The sequence below is a fragment of the Bos indicus x Bos taurus genome, chromosome 10 (genome assembly GCF_003369695.1).
Source record: "Bos indicus x Bos taurus breed Angus x Brahman F1 hybrid chromosome 10, Bos_hybrid_MaternalHap_v2.0, whole genome shotgun sequence".
Classification (NCBI taxonomy): Eukaryota; Metazoa; Chordata; class Mammalia; order Artiodactyla; family Bovidae; genus Bos; species Bos indicus x Bos taurus.
The window spans coordinates 3,851,654-3,875,490 of record NC_040085.1 but is presented as its reverse complement, the minus strand read 5'-3'; the positions used below and the strand labels follow the sequence as shown (position 1 = coordinate 3,875,490).

Genomic DNA, 23,837 nt, shown 5'->3' with positions numbered 1-23,837 from the left:
TTCTTTGCCTGTTTTGTTTAGCATAATGCCATTAAGCTTCATCTACGTTGTTGCAAATGACAACATTTCTTTCTTTTTTATGGCTGACTAATATTCCATTATATATATATAATTATATATATCTATGTGTGTATACATATATATGTATCTCCATTCATTTTTAACATAGAGAAGTTTTGGAGGTGATATGGAAATGTGGAAGTTTGAGGGGCCAGCTGGAGGGACAGACTACAAAAATAAAGGCAGTTTCACTGAAGTACAAACATGTGCTCAAGACTAAACATTTCTGGAGCAAGGGGAATCAGATGCTTTGGGGAGGAAGGCGCAGCTTGTGAATATTCAAAATGGAGTCACAAATCCCCAAAGTCCTGAGGTTTCACTATATTTTAATGAGATTGCTTTGTCAGCACCTGATACTACTATTGATACTAATATAGAACATTTCTTGTAGGATGGAAGGAAAGGGGAGAGGATGGCGTAAGAAATGGTTTTGGCCCAAGAGGTCCCTGGGAGAGGCTGCCCCTGGGAACGGTGCTAAAGAGGATGTTTTGGAGGGCTGAGAACTAAAGATGCAAAACTTTCCATTTAGGGTATAAGAAAACAATATCAGGCCTTCTATTTATTTTATGTAAAATATAAGAAAGAAATTAATCTTTATTGATCTTTATAAATAGCCCTTGCCTTTGATGTGGTTGACGTATTGTGTATGATGACAAGGTTGGCCAGGGAGAGGTTGACAGTCTACAGTGGAAGCATCCTCATTCTCTGGTCTGTCTTCACTCAACCATGACATACTGCAGATCACATGTTGTAGGATATCAACAGGATACTGAGCTCCAGGATATTGTGATTGATTTTACAGAAACAAGGCTTTAAATAATATTGTTTGTGATGAAAGGGAGAGTGAATGACTTTGAGAGTGTTGTACTACACAGAGATTAATTGGTTATACTGTAACAGTAATTAAAAGAGTTGTAAAACTTAAAGTTTTTCTTTTGAAAAAAGACAAATGTCCCCAGTTTGGTGATCTTTGTAGTAATGGAAATAGCTTCAGGCAGTCTATGTAGTATAAACATATAAAACAATAGACATAGTCTATTCCTTCAAAGTCAAGGTGATGTTCACAATAAGTGAAAAACAATGAATTTTAGCAAAATAGTCCTGTTGGAAAGAAAGCATTTTGAGAAGGGATGTTTGGAAATGTTGATATCATGATTAGATTTTTTTCTTACCAAAATGATATACCACCTAGAAAAACTCTCATGTATGCAAGAGATACATTTAAATGTAAATACATTTAATGTTTTCCCAAATAAGGAGTTTCAGTAGGGTTTGTATCCATTTGTTAAAAATATAAAATGTGAAAGTGAAGTGAAAGTGTTAGTCACTCAGTCGTGCCCTACTCTTTGTGACACCATGGACTATAGTTCACCAGGCTCCTCTGTCCATGGGATTTTCCAGGCAAGAATACTGGAGTGGACTGCCATTCCCTTCTCCAGGGGATCCTCCCAGCCCAGGAACTGGACCCAGGTCTCTCGCGTTACAGGCAGATTCTTTACTTCTCACTGCCCTAGCAGCAGGGAAACTAGGCTAGTGTGAGTTGCTAATAGAAATAGTTATTCTAGTTCAGTAAGAAAGATGAACTTTTCCTTCACCAGAAATTCATAGAAGAATTTGTTCCCTAGGCAAAGGATATTGGGCTAAACATTTTGAGTAAAAGTTTTACAAAAACAAATCCGTGTGACTCTTTCAGAAGAGAGATCATTAACCTGTGAAAATAGCTTCCCAGGCTGGGAAAGAAGACTGATGTAGTGTAGATAGGTCACTTTCTGGTGGCCTGACTTAACCTAGGTTAAACTTAGAGGATCTTGAGGAGTGAATGATGGACAGAATCCTAGGCCCAGGCTCATGAAAATACATTTTCTCAATTGACAAAAGATACAAGGGAGACAAAATTGAGTTCTCTAGAAGATACCTGAAAGCCAAAGATTCTCTATTATTGAACTAGAAATGTTCCTATCAATCTAGATACCAATCATGTAAATAAGGATGAGATGTTTGGCTAAAAGTTAGGGAGTCTGACTCACAGTTGCATCATTACGGGGCTGGACTATGAGAGAACTTATAAGTTGGGGCAACATTTTTCTCAGAAAAGTGGCCAAACACTTGAACAAGTACTTGATAGACACCCCAAGATTCTGGTCCATAAAAGATGATTGATGAACTTTGATGGTTTTTTTTTTTTTTTTTTTTTAATATAAGTACAGTTGATTTACAATGCTGTGTTAGTTTCAGGTATACCATTAGGTTGGTACAAACAAACTTTCAGTTTTGGACCATGAATTTTAAATCATTATAAGTAGACTTAAACACATCCTTATTAATCAAAATAGGAACCATTACGATCAAAACATTTTTGCCAACAAGAAATAAGTATGTTTTTTCCTGTAACATAAAAGTCTGTGCTTCGGGGTTTTATGAGTTCTTGGAAAGCATTTTCTGCTTACCGCCAGTTGTAGATGTGTGTTCGCTGTAAAAAGTTGTCAAGATGCTTGAATAAGTGTAATCAGTTGGCAAGAGATCAGGTGAATATGGCAGATGAGGCAAAATGTTGTAGCCCAGTTGTTCAACTTTTGGAGCGTTGGTTGTGCACCGTGTGGTCAGTCATTGTCTCGGAGAAGAACTGGGCCCTTTCTGTTGACCAATGCTGGCTGCAAGCATTGCGGTTTTTGATGCATTTCATCGATTTGCTGAGCATACTTCTCAGATGTAATGGTTTCACCAAGATTCAGAAAGCCGTAGTGGATCAGATGGGAGCAGACCACCAAACAGTGACCATAACCTTTTTGTGTGCAAGTTTGGCTTTGGAAAGTGCTTTGGAGCTTCTTGTCAGTCCAACCACTGAGCTGGTCATCACCAACCAATTGTCATATAAAATCCACTTTTTGTCACATGTCACAATGCCATCAAGAAATGGTTCATTATTTTTACATAGAATAAGAGAAGATGACACTTCAAAATGATGATTTTTTTCTTCAGTCCGCTCATGAGGTGCCTACTTATCAACTTTTTTCACCTTTCCAATTTGCTTCAAATGCCGAATGACCATAGAACAGTCGATGCTGAGTTCTTCAGCAAGTTCTTGTATAGTTGTAAGAGGATCAGCTTCAACAACTGCTTCTCTATTGGTCATTGTCAACGTCCAATGGCCAGCTACTATGCTCCGCATCTTCAAGGCTCTCGTCTTTATAAAACTTCTTGAACTGCCACCGCACTGGGTCAAATGAGTTGTTGATGTTGTGAGTTGTCTCTGCTGCTTTACGAGCCATATTGAACTCAAATAAGAAAATCACTTGAATTTGCTTTTGTCAAAATCATTTCCTTAGTCTAAAATAAATATAAAATACATAGCAAGTAGTAAGTCATTAGCAAAAAAACATAAAGTGAGAAATGTGCATTGAAATGATGTATAGCATAACCACACTTATTTAAGAATGTATTCCAATATCAAATGGCAAAGTTCAACAATGCAAAACTGCAATTACTTTTGCACCAGCATAATACAAAGTGATTCAGATATATATATTTTTTCAGATTATTTTCTATTATAGGTTATTACAAAACATTAAACATAGTTCTCTGTGCTAAGCAGTGGATCCTCATTATTTACCTATTTTATATATAGTAGTGTATATCTGTTCATCTCAAGCTCCCAATTTATCCCTCCCGCAGCCCCTTCCCCTTTGGTAACCATTAGTTTGTTTTATACATCTGTGAGTCTGTGTCTTTTTTGTACACAAGTTCATTTGTATCTTTTTTTAAATTCTGCATCTAAGTGATATCATATGATATTAATGGGGGTTTCTTTGAGTTCAAGAGAACCAAATGCCCCATACAATCCTAGAAGAACCTTATAAATACTCCTAAACAAATTTTATTTTAAACAGATTGTGTTTGGATGAGGCTTCTAGGGTAAATTAGCTACAGAATGGGGCCCCAGACATTTAATTGAGAAAATTTGCTTCATATCATTGCTTCAAATTCTTTGTCTGGATGCTATATCATATCTGCTAGAATTGATAGAAGAGCTTTTGGAATGTAGTATTTAGATATTTTCTTGAAACGGATTATTCAGTATTGACTTAGGAAATATTTGTGGGGTAGAGTCTATGTGCTCATTCATGAAACTGGTTAAGCTATGACCAAAGTCTGTTTACCACTCAACAGGCTCTAGTTCTTGGGAATGTTCTAGTTCTTCACTTTTGGAAATTTCAAGAAATGAAACAGGAGGGCTGCTCAATTCAAGGGAATGGTGGGGACTGGGACAAGGAAAACTTTTTGTTTGCTTGTTCATAGTTCTTCTCCTTAAGGGAACGCATATGCTTTGTTAGTTTGAGTCCACATTATATGTCACCCCCCACTATTCTTCCTAATAGTGCCTATTCCTAACATAAGTGATTCCATCTAAGTCATCCCATTTCTGAATCTGCAAACAACTCTTTCTCTAATAACTTTTATGGACTTAACGTATATGTTTGTTGGCTGGTTCTTGCATTATTTATGTGGTTCAGATGGGTTCTTATAACTGTCATGAGCCTTAAGCAATGTGTGTTCAAACTGATTCTGATGTATTTTCACCCCCAAAGGACTGGCTGGTACTTCTCAGTTTCTCACCAACAGTAATTTAATTCTTAACAGATAAATCATTAACATTTTGAAAATGTTAATTTTTTTTTTGGTATTTCCTTTCCTTCCCACTTTTAAGGCAGGTTTAACAACTTACTTTCATCCTGGAATAAACTTAAAGAAAATACATTACTATAGCATCAAACTTTATGAGAAACTGGAAGAAGAAACTGGACAGGTAAATGCATTTAACTTGAAATTATCTTTTAGGTCAGTTTCTGAGATACAGAAGATTACCGAAGGATTTTGATATCATCATGTTTCACTGTCTGTAGTGATGTCTATGGGACGTGAAATGTCTAACGTGGTAGAAGATTCTGATGAGAGTTTAAGATGAGAACCTCTAGAGCTTGCTTTTCAATTAATTGAATTTCTTGAAGTATATTACCCATGTAACTACCTGCTCCTCTTGATTTTTTAAATGAGAAGAGAATAAAAAGCAGTCTTTAAAAATATCTTTGGTCAGCTACTATATCTGGAAACTAAGAAATCAGAGCCTTTCAGCCCTGATTTGCAAAGGATCTGATGATCATACATGCCAGATTGTCACATAACTTTGAAAAGTACTTCCCTTAAAGCCCCTTACTTTTATTTTCATCTCATCTCATTTGTATTAGTACTTTCAAAATAAAGTGGCAGGCAAAGAGTATCCATGGACTGACTGAAGTCTACTTAAAATTTTCAAGCCATTTCCCTTTCCTAAAACCATCACATGGCTCCCCACAGTCTACAGGACAAAAGCCAAAGAGGGGCCTTTATTAGCTAAGCCCTGCCTGCTTTCCCAACATTTTCTCTTGCCACTCTTTGCTCTGCTTATATGCTTCAGCTATTCTTAATTATATACAGTTCTAGATTGAGCTGATCTCTGTCTCTGAGACGATATTCCCTCTGGTCCCCGTTTCAGCATCACCCTCCACCTTCCCGGCAGTCATCTGCGCTTTGAGAAGCCATCCCTAACTTTCTTCACCCAGCAATCAGATGGGACTGAGCGTGCATCTCTTGGTTCTAAGAACATGAGTGCACGACCCTCTTATAACACGAATCTCTCTCAGTTGTGGTAGTTGCTTTATTTACTTTATTTAATTGGTCTTTCCTACAGACTCTGAGCAAGTCGAGGATAAGGAGTGCATCCTTGTGACTCTTCTGGGTCTTCACTGCTATGTGCGGGCTCTAGTTGCTCCGGCAGGGGCTGCTCTCCAGGTGCAGCGTGCAGGCTTCTCAATGCAGTGGCTTCTCTAGTTGCAGAGCATAGGCTCTACGGCATGTAGGCTCAGTAGTTACAGCTCTTGGGCTTTGCTGCTCCACAGCATGTGGACTCAAACTCATGTCTCTTCACTGCAGATGGATTCTTAACCCCTGGGCCACGAGGGAAGTCCAAGGACTTCGTTTTTGATCTCTGTCACTCAGGGCCTTGCTGAGTGCTTGGCCAAGTAAAGAACTTCAGTAAATGCCAAATGAATGTTTCTTTCAGTTCATACTTATTCTCCTTGTCGCAACATTCTAATTCTTCATGTTCCTTCTTCAACTTTTTCTTTTTCCACAGAATTTTCTTCCACTCTGTAGATGAACACCATCTCATGTTGTAATTATGCATTTAGCTATCTGTCTTTACCTGCAGACTGTAGGCTCCATCCAGGCAGGGTCTTCCTCTCTCTTGTTCACAACAGCATCTCTAAGGGCTTAGTGTGGTGCCTGGCTCAGAGGAGGCACTTAGTGAATACTCCTTGAATGAATATCTTTTTGTATGCGGCAAACATGGTGTGTAGTTATCACTATCATGCAGAGTGAATCTCTTTTCTGGCACACCTGCATTTTTACTGTGCTGGAGAAGAACCATGGTTGAGTGCCAAATCATGATTTACTTATGAGTTTTTATTGGCATCATTGTTGCAGGTGGTGGGATTCCATCAGCCAGGTAGTATCAGAATTGCTACCACTCCTGTAAGGGTAGATGAATTTAAGTATCAAATGACTCGGACTCGCTGGCATGCAACAGAGCAGTATATTATTGAACCTGAAAAAATTCAAGAAATGTTTCCTTTACTCAACATGAATAAGGTATTTATCCTAAGGGCATTTTCACCATTTGTTAATTTTAATTAAGATTAGAAAATGTTATTTTAGACAGTTAATTAAAAATAGAAAAACTTTGTGCATACATTTTGAATGACAAAATCAGATGTTTAATGCTGAAATTTGGGTAAATGAGAAGGTGGGATATTATGTATGTTAAATAAAGCAAAAGTAATGAACAATCTGATTAGTTTTCTACCTATGACAACCAAGGAAATATTTTCAATACCTCTCTATTACTGTGTCCCTCAGATCTAGAGGTTTTTATAATAAACCTTCTGCTTGAGACATGCAAAGAAAATAACTGCGTGTGATAAATGTGTGTGTAGAAAGAATATATTAATAATTTTTTTATAAAATCAAAGATAGAAATACATGCTGTCCCTAATATATATTGCTACACAAATATCACCTAACTCAAATAAACTAGCTTGACAATCTCTGTATCAGGTTATTGATCTAACCAAATTTGGCTGAGAAAATCCATTTGGATATTTAGTGTCTTTTTGCTGAGTGATAATCCCTTTTGAATAATAGTAAAAATGACTAATACTGCACTACCTCACACTACAGCACATAATTATGTACTAGATATTTGCTAAGCCTTTCACATGTATAATCTCATTTAATCTTCACAATAAAAATAAGAAGCATTTGGGCTTCCCAGATGGCCCAGTGGTAAAGAATCTGCCTGCCAGTGCAAGAGACACACAAGAGATATGGGTTCATTCCCTGCGTCAGAAAGATCCCCTGGAGTAGGAAATGGCAACTCACTCTAGTATTCTTGCCTGGAAAATTCCATGGACAGAGCAGCCTGGCAGGCTACAGTCCATGGGGTCACAAAGAGTCATACAGGACTGAGCGACTGAACCTACCCACACCAACACACCCACACATTATCAAGAAACAGGAAATTGCAGCGTGGTTCACATAGTGGGCCCAAGACCATCCAGTTAGAAAGTTGGAGCAGAGATTTGCACCTAGGCTCTCTGACTCCTTTATACCTACTACCTCAGGGTATCAGGCAGGGCTGTTCAGGGAAGCAGAGGCTTGTGTTTCTCCCTGGTAAGTCCGGCAGTGTCTCTGATCCAAGAGAGTTCATGGCTTTGATCTGGGAGCTGGGGTTGTTTGCCTCTGGGAGTCTTTACAGGCTGCTGCACTCCCTTGTCTATAGTTTTGTGTGATTCCAGTGCGATGGCAGTTTGGTGTTGCATCACATTGTCTGCATTAACATTCTGCCACCACTACTAGGAAGCATATTCTGTTTATATGTCAATCTTGGGGTGCTTTGCTGCAAGTCCTCACCATCACAGATTTTTCTCAAGAAAATTAGGCAGTGGGAATATGTGGGAAGAGTATTCTCTGCATATGGGCAGGGTTCCAAATCAAATAGATAGAGGATCACTGCATAAGGACATATCCATTATAAAAGACCAGTGTGATGTGTGTGTGTGTGTGTGTGTGTGTGTGTGTGTTAGTCACTCAGTCTTGTCTGACTCTTTGCAACTCCATGGACTGGAGCCCACCAGGCTCCTCTGTCTATGGAATTCTTCAAGCAAGAATGCTGGAGTGGACTGCCATTCCCTTCTCCAGCGGTTCTTCCCGACCTGCATTGTAGGCAGTTTCTTTACCATCTGACTAACCAGGGAAGACAAGTGATATTTAGAAGTTTACAATAATACAAATGCCATTGAAATAAAAATTCTCTTGCACTAAACCTGTAACCAGAGATTGGATTAGTAATCCAAAACTTCCCACAAAGGAAAGCTGGGCCCCAGATGGCTTCACTGGGCCCAGACATTAAAGAAGAATTACTACAATTCTTCACAAAGTCTTCCAAAAATAGAAGAGAAGTGAACCCTTTCCAACTTAGTCTATGAGGCCAGAATGTATACCAAAACTAGACAAAGATGTCATGAGAAAAGAAAGACCTGTATCTCTTATGAATACTGATGTAAAAATCCTCAACAAAATACTAGCCAATTGAATTCAGCAACTTATAAAAAAAAGATTCTTTAGCATAACCAAGTGGAATTTATCCCTTATGCCGGGTTAGTTTTAACATCTGAAAAATCAACCAATGTAACTTTGGATAAATAGAATAAAGGATAAAAAACACATGATCATCTCAATAGATGCAGGAAAAAAAAAAAATTGACGAAAGCCTCTTGCCCATACTTGGTGCTTAATAGATTTTTGTTGAATAGGTGAGAACTAAGTATATATTTCACTGCTCCCTCCTTGTTTCATCTGAGCTGGATTCTTCTTTGTTTCTCCCTCAGTATCTCAAGCCCTAGCACAAAGTAGGTATTTAAGAACAAGTTGTTGAATGATTGAATCAAGTACACATTTCCCCGATACCAGTTATATATTTAACATGTGAATTTATTAATAATATTAAATAATTAAATATAAATAACTGATCAGTTAGTATTAGATTTGACTACAGATGTCAGAAACCAAAATAATAATGCTTAGACAAGATAGGTGTTTATTTCTCTTTTATTTAGGTAGTCCAGGGCTTGAATGGTGACTCTTCTCCATGAAGGCTTCAGGGACCCAGTTGCCTTCTAAATCATTGCCCTGCCATTCCTAGGGTGTGGCTCTTTTGTTCTTATTCCAGGATGGCAGCTAGAGCACCAACCATCATGTCTGCCTCACAGGCAGCAGGGTGGAGGAAGGGACAAAGAAGGGACAAGAGGCATATGCCAGTTGTTTTTTAAAAATGATTCATGTGACTGTGATACTTTCATTTGCATTTCATTGACCAGAATTTTGTAACAGTTTCAGTTACCAGCTGGAACGAATGGCTGCCAGCTATTGGACACTCTTTGTTCTTAGTGGTTATGTGTCTAAAAAAACATTTGTCTTCCATTGCTTTCTAGGGGAGGCAAGAATGAATGTTGGAGACAATTGCAAACTTCTTTCAAATAGCTTGTTTACTTGGCTCTAAATGTGATTCCTACCTAGGTCTGACCTTGGACAAGGAAAATAAAGTGAAGATGGAGCAATCTGATGCCATGATGCATTTTTAAAGTTAAGCTTTACTAAGTATTTGCTGGCAGGATAGTGAGTGAGTATATATATATAAATTCATTTGAATATTGACTCTTGTATGATCCATTTAGATTTTAGCTGGACTGTATAATCCTGGAGATGGTCACATTGATCCGTACTCTCTAACTATGGCCCTGGCGGCTGGGGCTAGGAAATATGGTGCCCTTTTAAAATATCCTGCCCCAGTGACTTCTTTGAAACCAAGGTCAGATGGAACATGGGATGTTGAAACACCACATGGATCTATGAGAGCAAATAGAATTGTGAATGCTGCAGGTAAGCATCTTTTCCAATAGTGGGTTTTTGTTTTTTTTCAAGTGGCAAAGAAATAAGATATTTAGCTATAAAGTAATGTTTTATACTCTAAACATTGTTATGAAACACTGTGATGCTCTCATGTTGAACATTTTGTCTGTTTCTGAGCTACAAATCTCTCCCTCCATCACCTTGTTCTTCATATGTGAGATATGATGCTGCCCTTGGTTATCCATAAGAAGTTGGTTTTCCATCTTATTCTGTTCCGGGTCATATTTTGCCAAACTATGCTTCTTTTTCCTTCCTAAATTTTTGCCTTCTTTACAATAATAACCAAATTCTAATGTTCAAATTCATGAGCATTGTCTTTTTGATTTTTAGAGCAAATTTGATCATTTGTATCCTTTCTTATCCATTTTGATTACTTGACTCTATTCAAAAAACTTTTAACTCATTAATGTATTGCATAATCTTTTCTTTAGTATGCTCTGTTACAATTTAGACTCAGAATGTTGAAGCCAAAAGGGATATTTGAGATAATCTAACAACTCACTCATCTTCCATTTGTGAAGATCAAAGTCCAAGAAGTTTATGTTTATTGCAAAGTGACAATTATGCTAATTGGCAAAATGACAGTTGTGTCAAAACCAGGACTTGAACCTGGGTCTTTGGATTCTTGAGTTAACATACTTTCTATCAGGTCCTTCGCCTATGAAGTAATTTTCAAATAACACACTAAAAATAAATTATTGTGCAAATGAAACTGCTTGTGCAGTCTAACCTGGGATAATAATTTATATTTACCTATGGTACATAATGGTTAATTTAAAACCTAAAATAAGCATGAGGCAGCTGTTGATTTTCTCATGGTCTGCTCTTTGAGTCATTGCTTATATTTACAAAGTGAAAACAACCTTTATTATTTATCAGATCAGATTATATGCCATGAGAACATGCCAGAAGCAAGTACTCTTAGGATTCTTTCCTTTAGATTGTATCTTCTGTTTGATGTTATTTTTTTAACAAAACATTTTTAGTGACCCTGGAAAAAGTAATGTCTTCAATATTTAAGAGTTTATGTTAGTATTTCTGACTCTTTCCAATCCATGCTCCCATTTGTAAAGCATAAAAATCTCATTCTTTGCCATCATTTGAAATTCTAAATAATGTAAGATGACTTGCCTAAAAAATAAAAGCAAAAGCATTGCTTTGTTTTTGAACTTCACTTGCCCCGCCCCCAAGGAAATCTCCATCAGGAACTCCCTCCAACCCTCCCCTGTCCCCTATCACTGTCCTTGGGCACACCTGGTCTAAATTCTGCCAGAAGATCTAAGGCAATAAAACTGTTCGTTCTCTTTTTCCAAGTAGCAAAAATTCTTTGTCATCTTGCAACTTTCTTTATGGTCTCATGAATTCAGCCTCTAAAAACATTTGACAGTTTTCATAGTGATAGTAAATACTAAACAGACATTCTCTGACTTCTTATCCAGCACCTGTGACAGACATTGCTCATTGATCACTGAACTCATTTCAGAGAGACTTGGACAAACCCCATGATTTTTCTTACACAATGGTTCAGGCAGCCACATGCTCTTAACTGTTTTGAGAAATAACATAGAAGACCTTAATTTAACACATTTATCTCTTATTTTCCTAAAATGGATAAATATTTATTCATACAATTCATTGCCATCATAATATTTCTTTTTTCTAAAGCACAATTTGTGAGGAATAAGGCATCATTGAAGAGAAAGAATAATTTCCAAAGAGATCTGACCTAAGTCTAGGACATTGGTTACCAAATGAGGTATTCTGTGCAGCTGTGCAATCCTGTGGGGTGGCCTGGGCAGAGGAGAACAAGAGCAGGAGGTCCTGGAGAAATATTTCTGGTGCTGGCCTCAAAAAGCAAATCCCAGAGCAGCATCAGAAAAACTGTTCTTCAGATGTCCTGCTTCTGAATGCCTTTGCTCCTGATGCCTTTAACTCAGCCACATCTGAGTTCCATCCTCAGGTCTTGATAACTCCAGGTAGCTCCTTGTTCACAGTTGTATGAAGAACTGTGTGCTTGTGCACTTGGTTGGTCAGTCGTGTCTGACTCTTTGCGACCCCTTGGACTGCAGGCCACCAGGCTCCTCTGTCCATGGGATTTCCCAGGCAAGAATACTGGAGTGGGTTGCCGTTTCCTTCTCCAGAGACTCTTCCCAACCCAGGGATTGAATCTGCTTCTCTTGCATTGGCAGGCAGATTCTTTACACTGAGCCTCCTGGGAAGCCATACAAAGAACTGTGTTGTCTCAATTCTCAGTTCTTTATGCCATTCAGATCACATCTCAGCCCCATATCTTTTTTTTTTCCCCCTTTTCTTCTCCATCTTTTCTTCTATTGGCAAACATTATTGGAGAAAATCTAACTTATCACATATTAGTAGTCTGTGGAAGGTATGGAGGAGTCTGTTTTTTTAAAAACACCTTTCTAAAGTATGGAGGTTCCCCTAAATGTAAGCCTTAGCAATTGGGGGTGAAGTTTTGGATATACCCTCTTCTGTTCTTCAAGCTAGCAATGATTGATTTTATGAATAAAAGCAACCATCTGCAGAAGGCATTGTACTGACCTGATTTAGAATGTGTGTCTGATGGAATGTTTCCCAGAGTTATTTGGTGAGACCAAGATGTCTCATAAATTTCAGAGCTAGCCTTCTGGCAGCTCTGAAACCTAATTAACATCACTGGGATATAGATTGGAAATAGAACCAAAATGTAAAAGATGTAAAGGCCGCTATTAGTTACTCAACTGCACCATAACCATGGGAGGCTGCCAAGTCTTCAGGATACCATGAAAAGGGAAGTCTAAAAGCAAAAATTTTTCAGTTTGCTGATGTATCTCCAGCACTGTCCAGGGCAGTGGGGCTCTCTTGACCAGAGACACATTATTGCCAGCTGTGTGACCTGGGAAAATTGCCCATTTGTAAAACAGATGTGTGTGAAAGTGTTAGTCATGTCTGACTGTTTGAGACCCCATGGACTGTAACCTGGCAAGCTCCTCTGTCCATGGAATTCTCCAGGCAAGAACACTAATTGCCATCTCAACAAGTTGTTATGATCAGTAAATGAGCTAATAATGCGAAGTACCCAGATAAGAGACTTCCCTAGTGGCTTAGTTGGTAAAGAATCTGCCTGCAATGCAGGAGACCCAGGTTCCATCCCTGGATGGGGAAGATCCCCTGGAGAAGGAAATGGCAACCCACTCCAGTATTCTTGCCTGGGGAAATCCCATGGACAAAGGAGCCTGACAGGCTATAGTCCATGGGGGCGCAAAGAGTTGGACACAACTTAGCCACTAAACCACATAGAAAGCACTAAACAAATTCAGTAGAATAATGATAATAATTTTGATTACTATAATTATTTCCTGGAAGACCTATGCCCTGGTCTAGGAAACACTAGCATTGGGTGTATAGCTTCTTGGTACCCGCCTTAAGATTTCCCCGCTCCTTTCAGTTGCTCTGTGGTCATTCAGCACACATTCTGCTGGTAACCTGACTTCCCACAGAGCTTGGTTTTCAAGCTAGGTACATAAGAGTCACCATGAGAAGTTTCCCAGGTGGTCTGGCTGGGGAAGCTGTATTTTAAACAAGGCTCCAGGTAGTACTATACTGTCGTACCAGATGGACTGTAAATATCTTTTGAGAAACACTGCTATATCAGTGTTTCCTGTATATCTTGTTCCTTCAGAAGAGGGAATGTGGGAAGCTTTTAGTTGTGCAAGCAGAGCTGAGGAACTGTTTCTCACCCTGCTGACCTCTTGCTGTGCAATAAGCTAACCTGCCTTTAACGTTGCTCTGAACACAGCTTTGTTCAGATCCTTGGGGATCCAACCTGAGCTCCAGTGCAGCTCAAAGGCAAGGGCAGGAGCTATTTGCTGTGATGCCTGATGATGAATGTTTCTCTTGACCTCATTTCCAATCTACTCATTAAGCCCAAGTTAACACTGTAAATTTTACTTCAGAATTTTCCTAACATGGTAAATCAGAAATGTGACTGGGTCATGCCAACATGAAGTCCAGTATTCAGCCAAAAAGAAGTGCTTAATTTTGTCCAGGCTTTGCCTCAGAGAATGTCACTGTATAAACCATCTACTAGAAGTAAACTTGTCCACAAACCCGTACTGTTCATTTAAACTCCATTTCTATTAATCACTGCATTTTTAAAATGGAAGCCATTTCTAGTGATCATTTTTATCGACTCTTCTATGTTTTTCCGATGATAATGGTAGATTATAGAAGATTCCTCCACACTTGTTTCTCTTCCCTTTGAACTTGGTCAGTGGGTGATCTAGCAAGGGTTAACGTGTAATCCTGGCAAGATTTAGGTTAACTTGATTGACATATAGAGGAAGAGAATGCCAACAAACACCACCACAGTGTAGGGGAAGACAGTGTAGGGCTTGCTATGGGATTTGGAGTAAGATAGTTATATGATGCTTATACATACATTTCCACTTTATTTTAATGATGAAGTATATTAACAAGCAAACAATTAGGTTCAGAAATTTGTAAATATGTTTGAGTAGGACAGAATTTATTTTCTTTAATTTTTGTTTTTAATTGAAATGAGCTTATTAATTACTGCAGTGGTTTGAAATGCTAGGCTAAATATTTTGGCTTTTTATATTTTAAAACTGCTCCAGTGCATATAACTAGAACATGTGGCTTTACTATATTATCCTGCAAAGTCTTGATATTGATAATCTACATCTTTCTATTAACAAGAATAAATTAAATCTTTAAATTATTCAAAGACCAGCAGGCAGCTCTAATGCCCCCAGGTAAGATTTTTGGTTTGCAAATGGACACCCATTTCTGTTATCCAAGTATGACCAGCTTAGCTGTCAGGCTAAAACAAAACAAGAGAATCCAAGAGTGATGTTTGGATGTCACATAAGAGAACACCATCAGGGTTTTCATATTCGATTGATAATTTGTGTCTGGCTCTGAACTTCATAGTGACAGAGACTTCAGGACTCCTTACCAGGTTGCCCCCACCAAAAAGATAACCAACAACAACACCCAGAAATAGTTAAAAGTTCAGAGAATGCAACCTCTAAAGAAATAACTTGGGGAAGATTCCCTAATCATTAGAATGATCATTCAACATTATTATGAAACAAGCAAACAGGACCCACCATCCCCTCAGTAAATCATTGGTGGGTCAGGTGGCCCTGTATCCCTGACAAATAATCGTTTTTGTCATTTTAGGTTCTAAAATACCTTTATTCAGTTGAATATGTCTCAGATTTTTAGAATAGTCTTTCTGTAGCCAGAAAACCAGTAAGATGTGAGCACTCCAGAGTCTCCCAGTATGAGCTTGGGCATGTCTCCTTATCATTTTGGACTTGAGCTCCACATCTGTAGACTGAAGAGTCACTGAGGAGGGGAGAGAATCAAGGGTCCTTTCCGCCACAACTTATCTGGTTCTGTCTTTTGCAATTAGAAAAAAGTAATATTAGTTACTAATATTAGTAATATTAGTGCACAATGCTCCCATGCACACTGTGAAGGGAGAAGCAGGTTGTGAGAATGCTCACTTACCTATGGGCCCGCTCCCCTTTGCTGGGGCACTACCTCCCTCCTGCTCAAGATGCCTTCTGCCTTTGCAATAAAGGGTCTTACAAACATATCCAAACTAAACTTTTAATATAACAGAGAACTTAAGTTGTTATCTTTCCCAAAGTATATGCATTTTCAAATTTTAAGTTGACAGAACAATTCTGTATTTGTAGAATTTTAGGCTCCCGGGATTTGAAGAGAGGAAAGTCTGGGGGATAGAGGGCTGACTAGCAGGGTTTTATTATGCATATTATTCTGCTGATCACAGCTACACGGGGTCTCTTTCATTGCCTGACCTCCCTGTTATACAAGTAAGATCAGTCCATTACTGTCTTTTTAATATTTATGACATTTTATTTATTTGGGTTGTTTATTTTTTCCTTCAAAGAATTTTTTCCCCCATACCTTTGCTTATAGGCAAAATACTTTTTCAGGAATGGAGTTCCCTTAGATTCTTCAGAACTCTGGGGTGGTATAAAATATTGTCTTCTCTTCCCCCATTCAGTTTTGCAATGACAAAAAGTTTAAAGTTGTTATGGACATTCATTTCTTAAAAATTAATTTTAAGGAAGTATAGTTGAATTTCAAAGTTGGGCTAATTAATTCTGTACAGCAAAGTGATTCAGTTATATATGTATATACACATATACACACATATACTCTTTTTCATATTCTTTTCCATTATGGTTTACCACAGGTTATTGAATATAGTTCCCTGTGTTATACACTAAAACCTTGTTGTTCATCCATCCTATACACACCAGTTTGCACCTACTAACCCCAAACTCCCCTTCAGTCCCTCCCCTTCCTTGGCATCCACAAGTCTGTTCTTTATGCCAATGAGTCTATCTCTGTATCATGGATACGTTCATTGGTGTTGTTATGACGTTCTTTAGACTTTGCCATGAGTACTGAATTCTTCTAAATATTTTATTTTAATTGAAATAGCCATATCAATGGCATCTGTGGTACATTTTTATGTGAAGTGACATCTTCTAATACTTTTTCTTATTTCAGGATTTTGGGCTCGTGAAGTAGGTAAGATGATTGGACTGGAACATCCTCTCATTCCAGTTCAACATCAATATATTATCACATCGACCATCCCTGAAGTGAAAGCTTTAAAGCGAGAACTCCCGGTGCTCCGTGACCTGGAAGGATCATTTTACCTCCGACAGGAAAGGGATGGGCTTTTGTTTGGTCCATATGAAAGTCAGGAGAAAATGAAGGTTCAGGACTCATGGGTCACCAGTGGAGTCCCCCCAGGTGGGTTCCGCAGATAGAGGCGTGTGCAGGTCAGACACATATATGTTGTCCTTCCCATTGCTCTGGGTTGTTTGTAGAATGAGATGACACCATGATACTAGACTATCAAATAGATAACCTGGAACATTGGAGGTGAGGGCTTTGAGGTGAATTCTGTTCTCATATCCCTTTGAACAATAACAGCAGGGAGTAAGGAAAGAGAGTTGGTTGTAGAAAGGCTGAAAAAAAGTTCTCCCCTCTGCTTTGGAAAGCCCCAGGTAATTTTTACCTGGCCACACCAACCTCCTGCCTCCCCACTTCCTTCTCACTCCTCTGCTTACTTGGTTTAGTTTTTAGATTTGTACACAGCTCCTCTTGTGCTTTGTCAGTTGGTAACACAACAGGTATCAGAGATAGGCATGCAGCCTGTTAAGAATGAAAGCCTTGAAATCTACAGCAGAACAGGATAGGTTGAACTGCGAACTGAAGCTGTCTCATGCTGCATAAATGGATGTGGAAAAAGCTTAGGCCTCCTTGCTAACTCTGGAGGTACCATAGTTTCTCTTTCAAGTTCTGTAAGGGAGAAAAGAACCTGTTGTATTTATTTACTTTTTTTTTTTTTAATTTTTTCATGAAACTTTTCTGCAAAGCCAGATGAAGGATTGGGTCACCTAAGCAGGTATCTTGGGTTTTAATCTATCAGTTCAGTTCAGTTCAGTCGCTCAGTCGTGTCCGACTCTTTGCGACCCCATGAATCGCAGCACGCCAGGCCTCCCTGTCCATCACCAACTCCTGGAGTTCACTCAGACTCGTGTCCATCGAGTCAGTGATGCCATCCAGCCATCTCATCCTTTGTCGTCCCCTTCTCCTCCTGCCCCCAATCCCTCCCAGCATCAGAGTCTTTTCCAATGAGTCAACTCTTCACATGAGGTGGCCAAAGTACTGGAGTTTCAGCTTTAGCATCATTCCTTCCAAAGAAGTCCCAGGGCTGATCTCCTTCAGAATGGACTGGTTGGATCTCCTTGCAGTCCAAGGGACTCTCAAGAGTCTTCTCCAACACCACAGTTCAAAAGCATAAATTCTTCGGAGCTAAAATGTCATTGGCACAAAATATTATAGAGAGTATGAAGAAATGCAGATAATAGTGCTGTCTGGAATTGTACTTTGATAAGCTGCTTGGGCTACAGAATGAATCCCTCCCTCCTAGTCTTCAAAGAACATCTTTGCCCAGTTACTGCACATGATAAACCACCTTCCACAGACGTCAGGCCAGCCAGTTAAGGGCTTGGCTTTGCACAGTGGGCTCTGCACTCTTGGGCCTGAGGGGAGTAGCTCCGATCCCAGAGGGAGGGCTGAGCTGCCACCTGGGAGCCTACTTCTAGGTCCTTCCCCTGTGCCAGCAGCCTCTCCGCCACATAAATGTTGAAGAAATATTTAAATAATTCTGGCTGGAGGAAGAGCCAGATTGTTGGCTGGCCCTGGGTGCCCACATGCTCGGGTCTAACCCGCATGATCTGCAGGCCTCCCTGACCCGACATACTGTCCACAGAGGAGCAAGAAGCGGCTGGCTGGCTGCTGTGCGGAACGCCGCCAGCACCGCTGGAGGCATTCTTCTAGCAGCTCATCCGTGGCCCTGCCCCCAGTCATAGTGCCTTTCACAATGGAGGAGACGACTGTGTCCCAAGACCTTGACTCTTCCCAGTGTTCTAGTCCTTGATGTGTGTGTGGCACAGGGCTTGAAGAATGAGGCCTCCTTGCCATTCCTTCCCTACTGAGAGTTAAAAGGTGTCTGGAGTCCATCATCTGCATCTTAAAGTGGTTTTCCATTTATCCCCAGTGTCCTGACATGACTTTGTAAACTCCCATTTGCCCTTACTTGAGAGGATGAAACAGAATTTTATAGTTAATTCAAGGATAAAAGATCTCTCTTGACAAACCAAGTTATTATTGTTGGTTTTTAAAATTGTGATTGGATTAAATACTGGAAACTGCTAATATGAATAAAATAAAATGTTCTATTATAAAGGTTACCTTTCATGATTTAATGTTTCAAAAAATAACTATTATTCTCAGTATATAATATGGTAATATAACAATACTCATCTACTGATATCAAATATCAAACATAGAATTTAAAAAGAAAGAAGAAAAGTAACTTCCTTATAGACCATCTTTAAATGCAAGCTTGGATTCAGGGATTTAAGTCACTTTGGAGCACATGTCAGGACAGGTGTGGTATCCTCACCGCGATGACATTTCTTTTTTCTTTTTTTTAAACTTTTTATTTTGTTCTGGAGTCTAGCTGAAAACAATACTGTGATAGCTTCAGGTGGACAGCACAGGGACTCAGACATACATATACATGTGTACTCTTCCCCACGCTCCCTTCCCATCCAGGAGGCCACGTAACATTGAGCAGAGTTCCCTGTGCTATACACTAGGTCCTTGTTGGTTATCCACTTTAAATAAGGCAGTGTGTACATGCACATCCCAAACTCCTTAACGATCCCTTCCCCGGCCCCCTGACCCCCCCCCCCCGCAACCTAAAGTTCACTCTCTAAGTCTGTGAGTCTGTCTCTGTTTTGTAAATAAGTTCATTTGTATCACTTCTTTTTAGATTCCACATATCAGGGATGTCACACGATATTTCTACTTTTCTGTCTGAACACTGGCATTTCTTTTCAGGTTTTGGAAAGGAGCTCTTTGAGTCTGATCTAGACCGAATCATGGAACACGTTGAAGCTGCCATGGACTTGGTTCCAGTCTTGAAAAAGGCTGACATCATCAGGATCGTCAACGGTCCCATCACCTATTCTCCTGACATTCTGCCTATGGTGGGGCCCCACCAGGGGGTCCGAAACTACTGGGTGGCTGTAGGTTTCGGGTGAGTATCTCTCTGTAACTCAACACTGATTCGAGTTACATATTTTAGAGAAGTCTTGCCCCATAATCTCAGGCCAAAAATGGAAAACGGGGGAGAGGCGAAGAGTTTTCTCCCTTTCATGAGCAACGACGTGAAAGGAATAAAAACTTTCAGTCTTAAAACTTTGACTTGTATAGGTTTGACAGATTTGTTCACAGACGGGCAGTGATTTCCTGGAATTTTCCCTTTGCATATTTCTTGCCATTTCCATTATTTATGTCTCCTTTCATGCTGTGAAGTGTTCAGATAAATGAATTTGCCCCACTTTTACATGGATGTTTTCATAACACAATATGACAAAGATAATTTAAAATATCAAATGTGAAATATATCTGATGCAGTTTTCACCATAATTCATATTTGTTCAACATGATTTGTTTCTTTATGATTACTCAAGCTGCTTACTATTTATGATTCCATTACCCATTTGATCTTTCATCTCTAACATTTTGTCCCATTAATTTGGTGAATATTAATGTCAAGCCTATTTTACTGTCAGATCACAGTTTCTAATATTCTATTTTCCTTCCCCATTTTGTTTGGCCATTTATTCAACTGATGTTTGGTGATTGGCCAGCTTTGTGCCAGGTCTACTGCTGGGCACTGGGCTAGAGCTGAGAACAAGGCGGGAAGTCTGACCAGAGGCACAAGACTGCTAGGGGGGCTGTTCTTCTAGGACAGTAGAGAGGTTGGGGTCTGAACTAAGGAAGCAGCAGTGGGGACTGAGAGATAGGAAGCAAAATTACTTAGATTTGATGACAGATTGCATTAGGTTTTAAGGGAGAGAGAAAAGGAGCAAATGATGGCAACCTTTCCAACTTACTCCTGTGGTTGCTGAGGTCAAAGGAAGCAACAACCAGGAAGATAATGAGTTGAATTTTTGACAGTGTTAAGTCTTCAGAACATCCAGAGGTAGAAAACCAGATGGAGCTATGAATCTGGAAGGTATCATGGAACTGGGAGCCTAGGGAATCACCTGTAGAGTCAACACGTAGGCCTGTGCATGTGGGAATGTTTCTTTTGTGCATCCCTCTTACATCTTCTTTGGAGAAATGTCCGTTTGTATACTTCGCCCATTTAAGAAATTAGATTATTAGTCTTTTTATTGTTAAGTTGTAAAAGTTCTTTATTTTAGATATAAGACCCATATCTGGTACATGATTTGCAAAATTTTCCCCATTCTGTGGGTTTTTTAATTTTCTTGATGATATCCATTGAAGCACAAAGTTTTAAATTTCCATGAAGTCCAAAATGTGTATGTGTTTCTTTTTTTTGAATGTAGTTTTGATATCATGTATAAGAAACTATTGTTTAATCCAAGTTAATGAAGATTTATACCTTTATTTTTTTCTAAGAGTTTTATAGTTTTAACACTTACATTTAGGTCTTTAATCAATCTCGAGTTAATTTTTGTATGTGCTGTGAGGTAGGTACACAGCTTGATTCTTTTGAGGATAGCCAACTGTCCCAGCATCACTTGTTGAAAGACTGCTCTTTACTCACTGTGATGTCTTTTTTTCTGATGTTGCTTCTGACACCAGCACTTAGTTCTCCAGTTCTCTGACACCAACTGAGTGTCCTACAGTTTCACTTCAAATCTGCTGCTCACTCTCAGGGTGCAGACCCCACTAGTTAAGGACTCAGTCTCACAAAACCATCCTCACTTCAGATGCCAGTTTCAACTTCCAGGGATCACCTGTCCTTCTGACTGAATGGCTAGAGATTTGGAGGTTCCTACAACCCCTCCTCAGTTTTGATAATTACTAGAATGACTCTCAGAACTCAAGAAAAACTTACTTAGTTTTACCTGCTTATTCTACAGAATGCAGCTCAGGAGCAGTGTGTATCGAAGGGGAGCTCAGGGCAAAGTCTGGGAGGGAGGACCTGCTGCAGGGCCTTCGTGAGCCTCTCTGGTGCATCATCTTCTAGCACTTCAGTCGATTCACCAACCCAAAGGCTCTTGGAATGCCGTGGTTTGGAAGTTGTTGTAGAAGCTTCATTATATAGGCACCATGGATTAAAACCACTGATCACTGGTGATTGAACTTCTGGTGGCCAGCCTCTATTCTGAAGCCTTCTGGTTCCCCTGCCCCCTCTCCATGGAGCCAACTGTTAGCTTAGCATACAAAAGAATATAAATTCCAAAAGTGTTAGGACCTCTATGCCAGGAACTGAGGACAAAGGCCAAATATTTATTTTTTTATTGTCCCACAGCATCCTTGTAAAAAAATCAGTTTACCATATAAGTATGGATTTATTCCTGGACTTTCGATTTTATTCCTTAGTCTGTGTGTCTATTCTTAGGCCAGTACCACGCTGCCTTGATTATGGTAGTTTTTCACTAAGTTCTGAAACTGGGAAATATGACTCTTCCAACTTTATTCTTATTCAGTATTGTTTTATCTATTTGGGCTTCTCATATTTTGCGTAACATTTAGGACCAGCTTGTCAATTTCTCTAAAGAAGCCACCTAGGATTTCCATAGGGATTGCGTTTTTGTAGATCAACTTGGGGAGTGCTACCATCCTAACAATATTGAGTCTTGTGATTCACACACAAGGGATGTCTTCCACTTGTTTGTGTGCTGTGTGTGTGCTCAGTCACTCAGTCGTGTCCAACTCTTTTGTGACCCCATGGACTGTAGCCCACTAGGCTCCTCTGTCCATGGGGATTCTCCAGGCAAGAATACTGGAGTGGGTTGCCATGCCCTCCTCCAGGGGCTCTTACCAACCCAGGGATCAAACCCAGGTCTCCCACATTGCAGGTGGATTCTTTACCAGCTGAGCTACCAGGGAAGCCCATGTGTTTAGGACTTTTAAAATTTCTTTCAACAGTGATTTGTAGTTATCAGAGTGTAAGTTTTGCACTTCTTTTGCTAAATTTATTCCTAAATATTTTTTTTGATCCTGCAATTAACTGAATCACTGAATTATTGATTTAGTCAATAGATTTTGTGAACCATTGCTCTTTATCTATGAACAAACAGACAGTATGCCTTGTCTCATGATATTTATACTTTAATAGAACACCTATTACTAAGGTAATCAGGAAGTTGCTTTCTTTAGAACACTATTTACTTATCACCTAGACACTGTATCTGCTTGTGTGGGGTTGATGTCGGCATCCAGCTGATTGTTCTGAGTAATTTCCCCAGGTTGTAGACACTGTGAGGTGAATGGGAAGGACGACAGGTAGGGTCAGATCAAAGTGCCTCACTCTCTCTGACCAATCTGGCCTAATCCCAAAAGGCGTTATTGTTACTTAAAAGTTGAGATTGCTAAAATAGTTCTCACGGAACACAGTGGAATGCTTACGTCGACTACCCCTTCCAGCTTATACCAGGGATCCAGTCCATGGTTCTGAAGGCCAGCGGTTTCCATGTATGTGGCTGAGCACCAAAATCACCTGTTGTTGTTGGGTCACTCAGTCGTGTCTGACTCTTTTGTGACCCCGTGGACTGTAGCCTGCCAGGCTCCTCTGTTCATGGGATTTTCCAGGCAAGAATACTGGAGTGGATTGTCATTCCCTCCTCCAAGGGATCTTCCTGCTGCTGCTGCTAAGTCACTTCAGTCGTATCCGACTCTGTGCGACCCCATAGACGGCAGCCCAACAGGCTCCCCCGTCCCTAGGATTCTCCAGGCAAGAACACTGGAGGGGGTTGCCATTTCCTTCTCCAATGCATGAAAGTGAAAAGTGAAAGTGAAGTCGCTCAACCCAGGGATTAAACCTGAGTCTCCTGCATTGCAGGCGGATTCTTTACCACTGAGCCACCGGCCTTGTTAAAAAGCAAAGTCTCAACTCTGTTCTTAGTTGCACGTGTGTTTCATCCTCCTTTGTATCTTACCTATGAAATTCCTATTATTTGTCATTAGAATCCATGAAAGACATGTTGAATTTGAAAACCAACAAGCAAACATATTCACATACAACCCCCTCCTATAGATTCTGATTCAGTAGTCTGGAGAGGAGCCCAGGGATTACACTTCAGTATTGT

General features: G+C 39.6%; 1 protein-coding gene across 5 annotated transcripts in view; it reads left to right on the top strand.

Moving 5' to 3' along the window:
* The window catches only part of DMGDH (dimethylglycine dehydrogenase), a 73,995-nt gene that overhangs the window by 4,916 nt on the left and 45,242 nt on the right, over window positions 1-23,837 (top strand). For 3 of the 5 annotated variants that reach the window (XR_003512967.1, XM_027552939.1, XM_027552942.1), the window contains exons 3-7: window positions 4,766-4,864; window positions 6,580-6,744; window positions 9,888-10,092; window positions 16,693-16,941; window positions 19,606-19,804. Coding sequence is in view for 4 of the 5 variants with exons in the window: in XM_027552939.1 (XP_027408740.1) it covers window positions 4,766-4,864; window positions 6,580-6,744; window positions 9,888-10,092; window positions 16,693-16,941; window positions 19,606-19,804 (917 nt within the window). In the remaining variant the exon portion in view is untranslated. The remainder of the gene's footprint in view (window positions 1-4,765; window positions 4,865-6,579; window positions 6,745-9,887; window positions 10,093-16,692; window positions 16,942-19,605; window positions 19,805-23,837) is intronic. The other 2 variants (XM_027552940.1, XM_027552941.1) reach the window with 2 other exon arrangements.